Here is a 13,420-nt window from a genome sequence, read left to right on the forward strand (position 1 = left end):
GTCTTCTGGGACCAAGAAGAGCATGTGAATTGTTGATGTGGAGACTTAATGGAAATGTATTAGCCATGAAGTTTGATTTGTATCTTTGGCATTTTTTTCCTAATGAAAATGAATTGACATTTAAGTGACTGTCTAGTTAGATTTTGATATTGAAAACATGATGGGCATAGTTTGTGAGCTATAGGCAAAGGCTTCAGCATTGTTTCTGAGTTCATACACTCTAACCACAGTAAAATAGGTTCCTCCAACCCTGGCGAGGTGGGGGGAGGGTATCATATTCAGGTTTTATTCCTCATATCAGTTAAAGTTAAGAGACCCAATCATAAAACTAATATTATTCAACTTAAAAACCACCATGCCCCTCCCCAACACCAACCTAAGAAGACCTTACCTCCAAAACCTTACTGCCATTTAACATTTTGTCATATTGTTTCCTACCTCTCTAAATATGTTTGTTTTATTTCTTTCCTATCCCTTTTTTCCTAAACCATCAGAAAGTAAATTTTAGACATCATGACCCTTTATTCCTAAATACTTCAGAACACATATCCTAAGAATAAGGACCATTGTCCTGGACCACAATCTCAAACTATTTATCACCCAAGGAAAAGGATATTAATAGTATCTAATATAGAATCCTAATTCCTCCACTTGTTTCCAAAATGTCTTTTATAGCTATATTTCTTTGTTGTTGTTTTTGGTGGTTTTTTCCATTCAAGATCCAGTCAAGATGTATATATTTACACTTGTTTGTTGTCTGTTTAGTCTATTTTACAACATTCATCCCATGATTGCATTGTTTTCTTTTGTCTTTCAGAACCCAGCCAGTTCTCATGTAGTGTCCCAAATGTTGGATTCTTATTATTCGCTCATGTTTAGAGTCGAGTTAAACAATAAATAAGTGGTCATGTACTTAATACATCATACCTAGAGGCACATAATGCCAGTTTTTTCCCAGTATTGATGATTCCCAGTTTAATCACCTGGATAATTAAGGCAGTATTTGCCTGAGATTTTCATGATTAAAGTATCTTTTTTCCTTTCATTCTTAACTGCTCCTTTCTCATTGCTATAGAATGCAAATGCATCCAGTCCAGTCACAGTCCTCTTTCCCAAAGACACCAGCACCAGCAGCATTGCAGGAAGAGCTGCCACCACATAAGCCCCCAACACTCCCTCTTGATCAGGTAAGAAGTGCCAAAAATGAGAGTTCTATTTATTCCTGCAGGTGGTAGAAAAGAAATTCATAGTCCCAATCTGCATTGGGGATCCACTGATGCAGAGCACCGACTTAAGTTATACATGAATTTTTAGCTGCATGGTGCATCGGCACCCCTAACCCCATCTTTCTTACTTTCTTATTTATTTTTTTTAAAAGGGTTGTAACTCCAGTCACATAGACATGAACACTGGACATTAGAAGCAACCTATTTATCTACAAGATTGCCTTCTGCATCTTTGAGTCACAGATTTTCAACTGAGTACTTTAAAGAAACTGACCTCCAGATGTGGGGACTTGTATACTATGACCCTAAGCCATCTCCTCTCTTTCCCACCCCCCCTTTTTAAGCCAAGATGCTCCATTCTATCTCAGTGCCTTTTCTCAGAATGTTTTGTTGCCTCTTCAACTTACCAAAGCTGCTTGTCTTTCTTGGCTCTTCTTCCCTGGGCACTTCCTTTTCTGGGCCTCCCAGAATTTGTGCCCCTTTCTTTTTTTCTCTTTTTTAAAATTTATCTTTGTTGTTGAAAGTATTACAAATGTCCTCCTTTTTCCCCCCATGGATCCCCTCTACCCTGCACTACCCACCCCCCAGGCCTTCACCACGCTATTATCTGTGTCCAAGTGTTATGCATATATACATATAAGTTCATAGGTTAATATGTCCCCACCCACCCCTGCCTTCCATCTGAGATTCATCAGTCTGTTCCATGCTTCTGTCTCTGGATCTGTTTTGTTCATCGGTTTATTTTGTTCATTAGATTCCACATATGAGTAAGATCATGTGATACTTGTCTTTCTTTGGCTTGCTAATTTCTATTAGCTTAATACTCTACAGGTCCCACAATGCTGTCTCCAAGGGTAAGGGATCCTTTGTTTTTACAGCTGCATAGTATTCTGTGGTGTAAATGTCCAAGAAGGTGCTTGATATGATTTCAGTCTTCTTGAACTTGTAGGGACTTGTTTTGTGTCCTAACATGTGCTCTTTGAGAATTTCCCATGTGCACTTAAAGAGAATATATATTGTACAGCTTTGGGGTGAAATGTTCTGTGAATATCAATTAAATCCATCTGATCTAGTGTGTCATTTAGAATCACTTATTTCCGTGTTGATTTTTTTGTCTGGAAGATCTATCCAGTAAAGTCAGTGGAGTGTTGAAGTCTCCTACTATGACTGTCGATATCTCCTTTAAAGTCCTCCAGAAGTAGTTTTTCTTTACTTCAGCCTGTGTGAGCCTTTTGTTCTGAGGTGGGACTCTTGTAGATAGCATATATTTGGGTCTTGTTTTTTTATTCATTCAGCTACCCTGTGCCTTTTTATTGGAGCATTTAATCCATTTACATTTAAAGTTATTATTGATAGGTACTTATCTAGTGCCATTTTAATTCTTTATGCCTATGTTTCTCATTTTTTCTATTTCAACTTCTTGTTATAGCAGTCCCTTTAACATTTCTTGCAATGCTGGATTGGTCTTGATAAACTCCTTTAGCATTTTTTTTTGTCTGAGACGCTCTTTCTTTCCCCATCTATTTTGAATGATAGCCTTGCTAGATGGAGTAGTCTTGGTTTCAGATCCTTGCCTTTCATTACCTTGAATACTTCATGCCATTCCCTTCTGGTTTGTAGAGTTTCTGATGAGAAATCAGCTGACAGCCTTATGGGAGCTCCTTTGTAGGTAACAGATTGCTTTTCTCTTGCTGCCTTTAAGATTCTCTGTCTTAAATTTTTGGCATTTTAATGTGTCTAGGGTGGGCCTCTTTGGCTTCTTCTTGCTTGGGACTCTCTGCCTCCTGAACTTGTGTGATTTTTCCTTGACCAGGTTAGGGAAGTTTTCTGCCATTATTTCTTCAAACAAGTTCTCTAACCCTTGCTTACTTTCTAGGTCTTCTGGAACTCCTATGATGTGAATATTGTTATGTTTCATGCTGTCCCACAGCTCCCTTAAACTGTCCTCCTGTTTTTTAATTGTTTTTTCTTTTTGGTTCTCTGTTTGAGTTATTTTTTTTTCTACCCTGTCTTGTAATTCACTGATCCAGTCCTCAGCTTCCTCTAATACGCAGTTTATTTCTTCCAATTTTTTTTTTTTACTATGTCATTCTTAATTTCCTTCATAGTTTCCATTTCTTTTCTCATGTTGTTGAGCATCCTTACAATCAGTATTCTGAGCTCTATGTCTGATAGATAGCTTATTGCCATTTCATTTGGCTCTTCTTCTGGATAATTATTTTGTTCTTTTATTTGGGACTTGTTTTTTTGTCTCCCCATTTTGGCTGCCTGCTTGGATTTGTTTCTGTGGATTAGGTAGATCTGCTAGGACTCCCAGTCTTTTGGATGGTCTCTAGTGCAGGCCAATGTCAGACACTGTGACTGGCCTTGAGTAGTACACTGTTTGAAGTTTTTCACACTCCAAAGCTTGTAGTCCCCTCTGCTGGGGCTAGGTGCATTTGGACAGGACCAAGAGGCTCACCAAGGTCTGCTTTTCCAAGGTTGGGTACAGAAGCAGATCAGGCAGGCCCTAACCCCATCTTTCAATTGAAGTCATTATCCATGACTTTATTGCTATTCTGAAAAAATCTTTTAAGGTGTCCTGTTGATACAGGCACTTTTCCTAGAAAGTGCCTCATGTCGTGCAGGCAAACAGGTAAAAAGGGCACTCAGGGCCTGTGCTCAAAGTTGACTCAGCAATGGGAAGGATCAAGATGAGGCCTCTGAAAGTAGCTTCTCTATTATTGCCACATGTTCCTTTTTTCTTTGCTTAGTTAACCAGCTGTTTGGAGATTATTTAAAGTTCATTTTTCCAAACCAGCTATTGGCATGTATTTTGATACAATCCCTTGCCTATTTTATCTTTTCCACCTATTTGATTTTCAAGGGACTAGGCAGTCAAGTTTTTAAATAGTAACTACCTTTGAGTGCTGCTTCTGTGCCTGGCACTGTGCTAAGAGCTTTTCCGCACAGTCTTATTTCACTTAGGCTCTCCCTCAACCTCCATGAAGTAGTTGTCAGCAGCAGCAGCATTTCCTGGTGTACAAGAAGTCCTACAGATACTTGTGGGTGTTTGAATGGGAGTCCCAGCACTTTCATGCCCCCTCTTAAAGTAAACTGAGGCTGGAGAAACAAAATCTAGCCATTTCCCCAGATTAAAGGAACAGCTCTTTAGCTTATTTAATTTTTTTTTTTTTTTTTTCAGCAACACAAATGTGAACCATCCTTGTTTAAATCATCCTTGTTTTGCTTTTCCCAGAGCTAGTCCAAGGAGGAAATAACCCCTAAGGAAACAGAAAGCTGCACATGAAGACTGGAACATGGAGAATTTGGGGAACAATCCTCACCCGTCTTTATTCCTGTCACCCTGCCATGGCTCCTCACAGTGTACCATCGCATGCCATCCAGGAGCTGGAGCCATGCCCACAGCCCTAGAAGCACTCTGCTTAAATAACACACAGCTTGCAAGGGTCCTAGTCAGAGATCTCTTGCGTGTCTGATAGCCAAGAACAAATGAATTGGAATTAGTGATGGCTTCCAAGTCCTGAGACTTGTTCAGGGAAATCATCTAAAACTTGGGAGGGGCATGCATAAGAATAGAATGGAGTGGTGCTTGTAAACTTTCATGAGCAGCTAAACTCAGGTATATATTTGGGAAAAGAACTACTCGTAGTATTAATGTCTTTGGAGTTGGGTCCAGTTTACAGAATTTTCATGTTGCCTTTTAAAATAATTTTTGTTGGTGGTGGTGAATGTATTGTACATAAACTGGGCAGGTGGGTGGGGATCTGGAAGAAATGGAAGTCCTAACTGGTGGGCACACAGCACTGGAGTGATCTTACCTGTTTACAATTTCGTCACACTGAATACTTTGGGAGCTAGAGAAAACGGTAGAAAAGGAATACTCTTGTATGTCACTGTGTTTTCCTCAGTGGCCAGCTGTCCTTTAAGAGTAAAGGCCTTCTTTTCAATCCGTCCAAGAGAGTTTTGTTCCACTGCCCCGCTGCTTAGTTTCTCAGTTCAGAGGCAGAGTGCTCTCATGGCCTTCCAGAAGTTTCCACCCAGAAGCAGGCTGCCCTTGTGGCTGATGGCGTAGGTCTTGGACTGGGAGATCAGTGCCCTTCCTGGTTTGCCACCACATCTACCAGAGTTGTAAACCAATATCACTAGAGTGTTTTCTTATTAGAAGAGAAAATGAATCGTCCTCTTCACAGGCCTGCTGGAACTGTGATCTGGAAGGCATCACACAGAGCTTTCTGGCACAGATCACATTTTGTGGAAGTGACTACTCAGGTTTGTATATGTTAGTATCAATAAAGAAATTGCACAGTTTTGAATAGGAAAAATGTATTCTATAGGTTTACAGTTTGAATTTAGAAATATTTCACTATATATAGTCCTTATTTTAAGTGAATCATAGTAAAATAAGTCATGGTGATTTAAAATAGCTATCAAGAACAAGTTCTTGGGAATCATTTGTCTTATATGTGATAGGAAACAGTTTTACAGTATTAAATTACTTTATTACAGTTATAGAAGTGAATTACACTGGGTGCTCCCTGTTTAGCATTCTGTATTTGATTTTAGCTGAGATGCCACCAAAGTTAGGGCTTATATGAATATGCCACAAAGAAAGAACAAACTAAGGAAAATGCCCTGGAATTATAGATTTTTGTAAAGAATAGCATATTTTTTAACATGCCTTTGGGATAGTGGAAAAGCTACAGAGGTATATTAATCTGCCCTAGTTACTTATAAATTCATCTGTGTGGGGGCCAGTAGAACCTTTCCCTCCAATTCTAACATCCTTGATGAAATACTGAACTATCATGTTTAAAGTTTGCTAAATATATGCTATCCTTAGGAAAAGAAACAGATTGGAAACATTTATGTTATACAAATGTACCCCAAGACACCAGCTCCAGTATAAGGGAAATTCATACATATAAAGGTGTTCTGGTTGACCTGGCATTGTGACTCACAGCTCAGGCAGGACTGAGAACTGAGTAGGGAACACAGATGCCTCTAAGTCAATGCACAACAATACAAATTCCTCTCAAACAGACTTTAATTTTAAATTTGGCGTGCTTTTAAGTGGAATGAGTTTTGAGGCTGTGTTCTCATTTTATCCTAATACTTGTTAGTAACCTATCTTGGGCATAATCTGGTTTAGAAGAAGGAAGAGGTCAGCATTCTCTGCAGGAAGAGCAGATTAGAAGGTTTGAGGATGGGTCTCAGCCAGCCCTTGAGCTAGTTGTGGCAGATGGCATGGTGGAAGAAGTACTACTTCTGTTTCTGTGTTTGTGCAAAAGCAGGGAGGAGGAAAAGACCAGCTGGTCTTTACAGCTAGCTTAGGCCTGGCTAGACCTGGTCTTGGCCTAGAACATTCTGCCACTGATAGCCTTTCTGTTTTCGCGTAAAAGCTGGTTTGAGTGAGAGACCTCTGCTCCTCCCTGAACTAGGAGCATGCTAAACTTAAGGCCTCTTGCCCCGGTGCTAAAGCTGTAGAGATTGCTTTGTGCTGAACTCCTTGGGGCCTGGATAGAAGTGAGCGAAAGCAGTAGTTGGCTGATGTGTACCTTTTCCTTTGAGCCAGCTGTGTACACACTGCTTGAGGTAACCCTTTCTCCTCACTCTCCCAGACCCTTACCCCCTATTGTTAGAAGCTGTGAACAGTATAGGGGAAAAAGTCAGTCAATTCTTTTATCCTTAATCTCCCTTCTTGGTAGGCAGAGAGGTGAGAAAATAAGGAAAATGATAGGAAATTGAACTACTGTATTACAACACTGTGAACAAGGGCAACAGATACATCACCAGCCTTGCTGCATCCTGTGTGGAAATTTGGTTGTACATTACAGGTACAGTGCTTCATCCCTGTTTGTATATCCTGAGCTTTAACTGGTCTTTGAAGTAGAGATCTGCTAGAAGTTGTAAGGAGCTGCAGGAGTGCACATGGTAAACTGCTGTAGGCTGCTCGCCCACACATTCCCCACACAGGCTCTTTTTTTTCTGACCTTTTTTTCTCCCTAGTACTCTCTTTCCAAGTGTCTTAAGGTGATTCATTTGCTATCTTCTCCATTAGGGAATGAATGGTGATTAGGTGACATGCTATAACTAGAAAGTAGAGTGTAAGGAGATCCTAAGAAGATCTGCTCTCAGGCTAGAAGGACTTACACACTGGATCACTGCAGCCTGGTCAGGGTATTGGCTCTCAGTGGTCCCCAAGAAGGACAGCTGCACTTTGTGAAGGATGGGTCTCACACCTATTTGATTTTACATTCATGGCTAACCTTAAGTTGTTAATAAGTTAGAAGCTCTTTCCGCAAGACCCAAGAGAAATAAAATATCCAGAAAGAAAAGAAGAGCCTTTTGTAAAGTTGCTGGTTTGGGTTTTATTTTCTCAGTCTGTTCATTTGAAAAGTACCTATTGTCTAAAATTCATTACAGTATGTATTTGGAGAGTAAGGAAGGACAAAATATGCAGATTCTTGTTCATATAATTTTTTCCACTCTACTTTTTAAAAATAAGATGTAAAGCCACTTCATCTCTCCTTAGGTCAGGTTCTTCTGATAGTGCATATGAGCTTACTATTAACAGTTGTTTATTCTCAGTAAGCCCAAGTCAGACTGCTCCTGAAGGGCAAGCTTTCCCATGCCTATCTTCATTTTGTGGTTATGAGAACCTTTAGACCTGTGGTTTGTGCCCTTTAGTCCAATCAAACCTCAGCATTTAAGTGTCACCTTGCACTAGCCTAGCCCTGTAACCTTGGAAGTGCTTGTCCTGACTAACCATTTGGTGTCTGTAGCACTTATCTGCTGTATTGTTATTTATACTATTCCTTTGTTGGTTGAACTTTTTTCTTGCCTTTTTTCAGTGGACATTCAAATCTATAATATGCTGATCTTAAGACCTGATTTGAAACTTCACAGGAAGTCTTAACCCAGCAGTCCCAAGGCAAGGACAATTACATAGTGTCAAGAGTCCGGACATGCTTTCAGATAAACTCTTTAAGGAAATGAAAGGCTTAAAGTTTTCTAGCATTATTGCCCCCCTTTGTGCCTGTCAGTCAGTTCGCCCCCTGCCAGATTCTTCTTGAAGCCCAGTTGCAGGAATTAACTCTGTGTGTGAAAGTGAAGGACTCTTCAACCCTGACGCTTTCTGGGATGCAGTGTTTCTGCAGACAGCACTCTGTTCAACACTGCAGTGAGGATACTTGGAATTTTGGTTGAGCATGCAGAGATTTTTACTCCAGGGCTCACATTGCTGTCTAGGAACCAAGACTGAGCCTTTCTGTGTGAGAAGAACCCAGACCCCCATTTTGTTTTTTGGTTGGTTGGACTCTACCATGCATTCTTAGGACACTGAGCCGTTCTTGCTTTCCTTTTGGTAAAACAACTTGAGTGAACACTTTAGCATCTCATCTCTCGTATGAAGCTGTGCACAAGCTTTGTCTGCACGCTGGGTGTTTATTCCTCTCTGCTTCATAGGACCTTTGTTAAACAGACTTTTGGAGAAGCTGTCTTCTGGCTAGTCTCTTTCTTTAATTCTGCACCAGGGATTCACTGAACCTTTATGTAGATATGCCTGATAATTCCATTAATTGTCCTGTGCATTGGGGTTGGAAACGGGGGTATGGATATTTAGTAAGTTACTGAAATGCTGAACACCCATTCACACACTCTGTGAGACTCCTTTTCCATAGCTGGGCTCGGGCCCCTCACCTTCCTGCCTTGCACATAGCTCCTCGGAGCCCAGGCCAGTGTCCACCAGCCTGTGACACACAGGGTCAGGGATTCTTTGTGCCTGCTGCAAAGGCTGTGTGAACTTTGTTGGCCAATATTGGAAAGGGGAATGCTATTTATTTTTATAGTGTATATTTTGTCGTGGTCTGCTGATTCCCTGTTTCACTGAGAGCGACACTTACCTCAATAGTTAGTTCAATATTGTGTTTTGGATAATTTTTGAAAAAACTTTTTTAAAAGCTTTTTGATCCTTGGAGGTCTGTAGATTTATTTCCATATGAACTGGTTATTTTGTATAAAGTACATTCTTAAAATAGCAAGTCTCTGATATGTGTGTGTTGTGTGTGTCTGTGTCACTTTTATTATCAGGGCAAACTCCCATCAGGACAGAGGTTTGAACTAGGTCCCAGTGCCATCACCTAAAACATGTCTTCCCAGCCCTGGCTGATGTGGCTTGGTGGTTAGAGTTTCGGCCCGCACACTGAAGGGTTGTGGGTTCGATTTCTGCCCCCTGGGCTCGTGGAAAGCAACCAATCAATGTTTCTCTCTTCCCCTCCCCTCTTTCCTTCCCTCCCAGTCTCTAAAAATCAATGAAAAAATATTCTCAGGTGAGGATTAAAAACAACAACAAAAAAGTCATAGTTGGTTGGGTATCATTCCATGCACCAAAGGATTGAAGATTCAATTCCTGTTCAGGGTACATACCTAGGTTGTGAGTTTGATCCCCGTTTGGAGTGTATACAGAAGGAAACTGGTTGATGTTTCTCTCTTACATCAACGTTTCTTTCTCTCCCCCTCTCCCTTCCTTTCTCTGAAATCAGTAAGAACATATCCTCAGGTAAGGATTAAAAAAAAAAATGTCATCCCACCCCAGCCTCATTTAGTCAAGGCAAGTAGTGTTGGTTGGCACTGGGAGCAGTCGACCCTGTGCAGGTGTTCTGTGTGCTCCAGAGAACTTAAGAACAGTAACAAAACTTTCAGTTCTACACAGTGTCAGGGATAAAAGACTCCTCCTACCTCATGCATTCACCACCACCACCCGCCCCCATACCACCTACATATTCCCAGCCATTGGTACAGCATCTTAAACACACTTGTAAGACATTAATTTTGATCTTCCAAAATGTAGAGTGGACTAGGCCTGGTAAGTAAAGAACACAGTTGATAATGGGGGAACTGTGGGCAGCTCTGGCCTGGAGCCATCTGAATTCACATGGCCAAAGTAGGAGCCACAAGTTAAGTAAGTGGGTACTTTTAAAAGTAGCCACCCTATCAGCTATAGCCCTGAGACCCCCAAATTCCTGGCCTGGTTTAGCCTTAAATAACATCTTGTAAAATAACTGCATTCTGTAAAAAGTGTACCAGACAGTACCAATTTTCTGATCGGTTCACTCTGGGTTTATCACCTCCTGGGGCAATGATAGATCTTTACATATTAACCTCCAGTTGTTTGGTGTCAGATTATCCCACATTATTTGCTAACATTTTTGAGAACTTTCATCCTGTTGCTGTTTTAGAACGGTTGCCATTTCATTCTATAAAAAGCATGTTTCTTATAAAATACTATGTCTATATTATTTTCTAGTTTAGTAGTTGTATTTCCATATAATTTTTGAAGCAAAAATTTTAAGTGAAAGATCATTAGTAAGCCCTAGCTAGATGTGACATGGTGCTCGTCAGAATGTTTGTCTCACTTGACTCTGTCTCTTTTCTCCTGATGGGGGGCAAGGTGGGTGGGACACTGTCTGGCCTGGCTCTCCTTGCTGTCCTACGGATGTAACAATGGCATGGTCAGCATCAACTCCCTTCTGAGCATAGTAGTTTCACACCCTTCAAATTCATGTAAAGTTCATTTCTAACTTTTGGGTTCCCAACTGAAACCTCTTCTGTGACATGAATTCCTTACCAAAAGCTAAATTTTGACAGTTTTAGCTAATAGTAGGGTTTAACTTTATTTTTAATAGGAATTTAGCTCGTAGTAGAGTGCCTGGGTGTTGCCAGATGTATCTGCTTAGGACCAAAACAAAGTATCTTCCACTGGTCAACTCTTTCAAAACTTGGTACCATTTGGAAGCCGACCTTCACCCTATCCTCCTGGAGAGGTGAATGGCCTGTCATTAAACTGTTAGGCAAGAGTTGCCTTTGGAAGGAAAGCCATTGGACCTTTCCTCCTTAGTGTCCAAGTTATTGTTGGTTTCACTGTCCCCTCCCCCACTGAGTTCTCTGTAAATGGGCCAGCAGTTTCCCTGGCATCATGGTTTTCCCTTGGGTTTTTTTTAAAGGAGAACATCTGCATATATTGTAGTCCCCTCTCTGCTACCAATGCTCATTCTTATTTTAGCAGAAACCTTCAGTGCAAAATGGACTCTGAAATGCTAGCCAAGAAGGCAGCTGGAAAATCCCCAGATTGAGTGGAATTATACAGTATTTGTCCTTTTGTGACTGGCTTACTTCACTTAGCATAATGTTTTCAAGGTTCATCCATGTAGTGTGTGTCAGAATATCCTTAGTTTTTGAGGCTGAATAATGCATTGTATGGGTCTACCACATTTTGTTTATTTGATCCATCAATGAACGTTTAAGTGGTTTCTCCTTTTTGTCTATTTTGAATAATGTTAATGAACATGGTGTATAAATGTCTATTCGACATTTATACCCTAACCCATATACCCTGCTTTCAGTTCTGGGTATATGCCCAGAAGGGTTGCTGGAGCGTATAGCAATCCTATTTTTAACTTTGAGGAGCTGCCACACCACTGTCCCATTTCAGTCGGTGCACTCTCGCACGTTCTCATCAACAGTGCACAGAGTTCCAGTTTCTCTCCATCCTCACCAGCACATTTCCTGGGTTTTTTTTATTATACCACCCTAGGTGCTGTGAGGTGATACCAACTCTACCACCCTTTCTTGTACACGTTGCTGTTCCCTCTTTTGCAGCTGCCACTTTAAAACCATGTCTACAACCCTAGCTGGTTTGGCTCAGTGGTTAGAACACTGGCCCACGGACTGAAGGGTCCCAGGCTTGATCCCCAGCCCTGGTTGGGGCAAGTACAGGAGGCAACCAATCGATGTCTCTCTCACATTCATGTTTCTCTGTCTCCCAGTCTCTGAAAAGCAATGGAAAAAATATCCTCGGGTGAGGATAAGAAAACACATGTCCACAGCCAAACTTTTCTTCCCTCCCCTCTCTCCTTACCTACGCAGTCCTGGTTCTGCTGATCCATGTCACAACCCTGACAGCTGTCCCTGGCATGCTTAACCAACTGCCAAGCCCTATTGGTTCCTCACAAAAACCACATCTCTTCCCTCAGTTCTCTCTCTTGCCTGAATTATTGTAATAACCCTGGCCTGTCCAAACCACTTTGCTGCCATTGACCTGAACTGTGCCCTCTGTGTCCCAACTCCCCATCCCATATCAGCCTCCCATTGCCCACAGGAAAGGGAGGGGGAAATTGAGTGAACACCTTTAATGTGCCAGGCGCTGTACTAAGTGCTCTGCATCTAAGTGTGAGTCTCATTTCATATATAAGGAAGCAGGCACAGAGAAGTAACTTGCTTAACATCACACAGCTTGTAAGTGGCAAACGAATTCAAATCTGCTCAAAAGCAGTCTTATTCCAAAGCCTATTAGCCACTCTGCTCTCCTGCCTTGTGATCCTCAGCAATCTTATGAAGTGGACATCTTGATCCCCTTGTGATGAATAAAGCACTAAGTAGCTTGCCTGAAATGAGATCGTTACTAACTTAGGAGCTGGACTTTGAACCTGGGTCTAGACACCAAAGTTTCTCTCCCAAATCCTTGGCCAGGCAACAAGATCCTGTACTATCCAACATGGCTTGCAGTTTTATTCTCTGCCTTATCCCTTGCCACAAATTAGACAATTTGTCCCTAAAGAGAAACTGGGTTTCAATTTTCTCCAGTTTAGAGTTGAAGGCCTGCAGTGCAGAGCTGCGCTCACAGCTTAGATATAACATTCTGCTTGCAGCCCTCCCGCTGCTGAGCACAGGCACCCTGACAAAAAACCTGTGTCTGAAGAGCGGACGCCTTGGAACCACTGGAAATACAGAACCCTTGCGGGAGTCAGCCACCTGCAATTAGAAAATGCATGAGCCCTGGCCAGTTTGCTCAGTGGTCAGAGCATCAGCCAGTGGACTGAAGGGTTCCAGGTTCAATTCTGGCCAGTGGCGTGTGCGTCTGTTGCAGGCTCAATCCGGGGTGCGTGCAGGAGGCAACCAAACTGTGTCTCAGATCTATGTGTTTCCCACTCTCTGAAAAGCAATGGAAAAAATATCCTTGGGTAAAGATTTTTTTAAAAGTGCGGGAGTCTGAGAAGCCAAGATTTGCCTCTGGCACCAAATGTCTGGCAGTGTGTGCAGTGTGTTGATTTTCTGTTGTTTGTTCTCCCTGACCTCCAGGCCTCTGAGTGGGTGGTGAGTTTTGCATCACCACCCCTACCCCACCCCCACCTCTC

The 13,420-nt window shown here is 41.6% G+C and overlaps 1 protein-coding gene across 12 annotated transcripts in view; it reads left to right on the plus strand.

Moving 5' to 3' along the window:
* Positions 1–9,268, plus strand: part of CECR2 (CECR2 histone acetyl-lysine reader) — a 164,918-nt gene extending 155,650 nt beyond the window's left edge. For all 12 annotated transcript variants that reach the window (XM_081127113.1, XM_081127117.1, XM_081127122.1 and 9 more), the window contains 2 exons: positions 1,076–1,187; positions 4,465–9,268. In XM_081127113.1, coding sequence (XP_080983239.1) covers positions 1,076–1,187; positions 4,465–4,470 — 118 coding nt within the window. In that variant the 3' untranslated portion in view covers positions 4,471–9,268. The remainder of the gene's footprint in view (positions 1–1,075; positions 1,188–4,464) is intronic.
* Positions 9,269–13,420: the final 4,152 nt, after the last annotated feature.

Source organism: Miniopterus schreibersii (genome assembly GCF_964146895.1).
Source record: "Miniopterus schreibersii genome assembly, chromosome: 2".
NCBI lineage: Eukaryota > Metazoa > Chordata > Mammalia > Chiroptera > Miniopteridae > Miniopterus > Miniopterus schreibersii.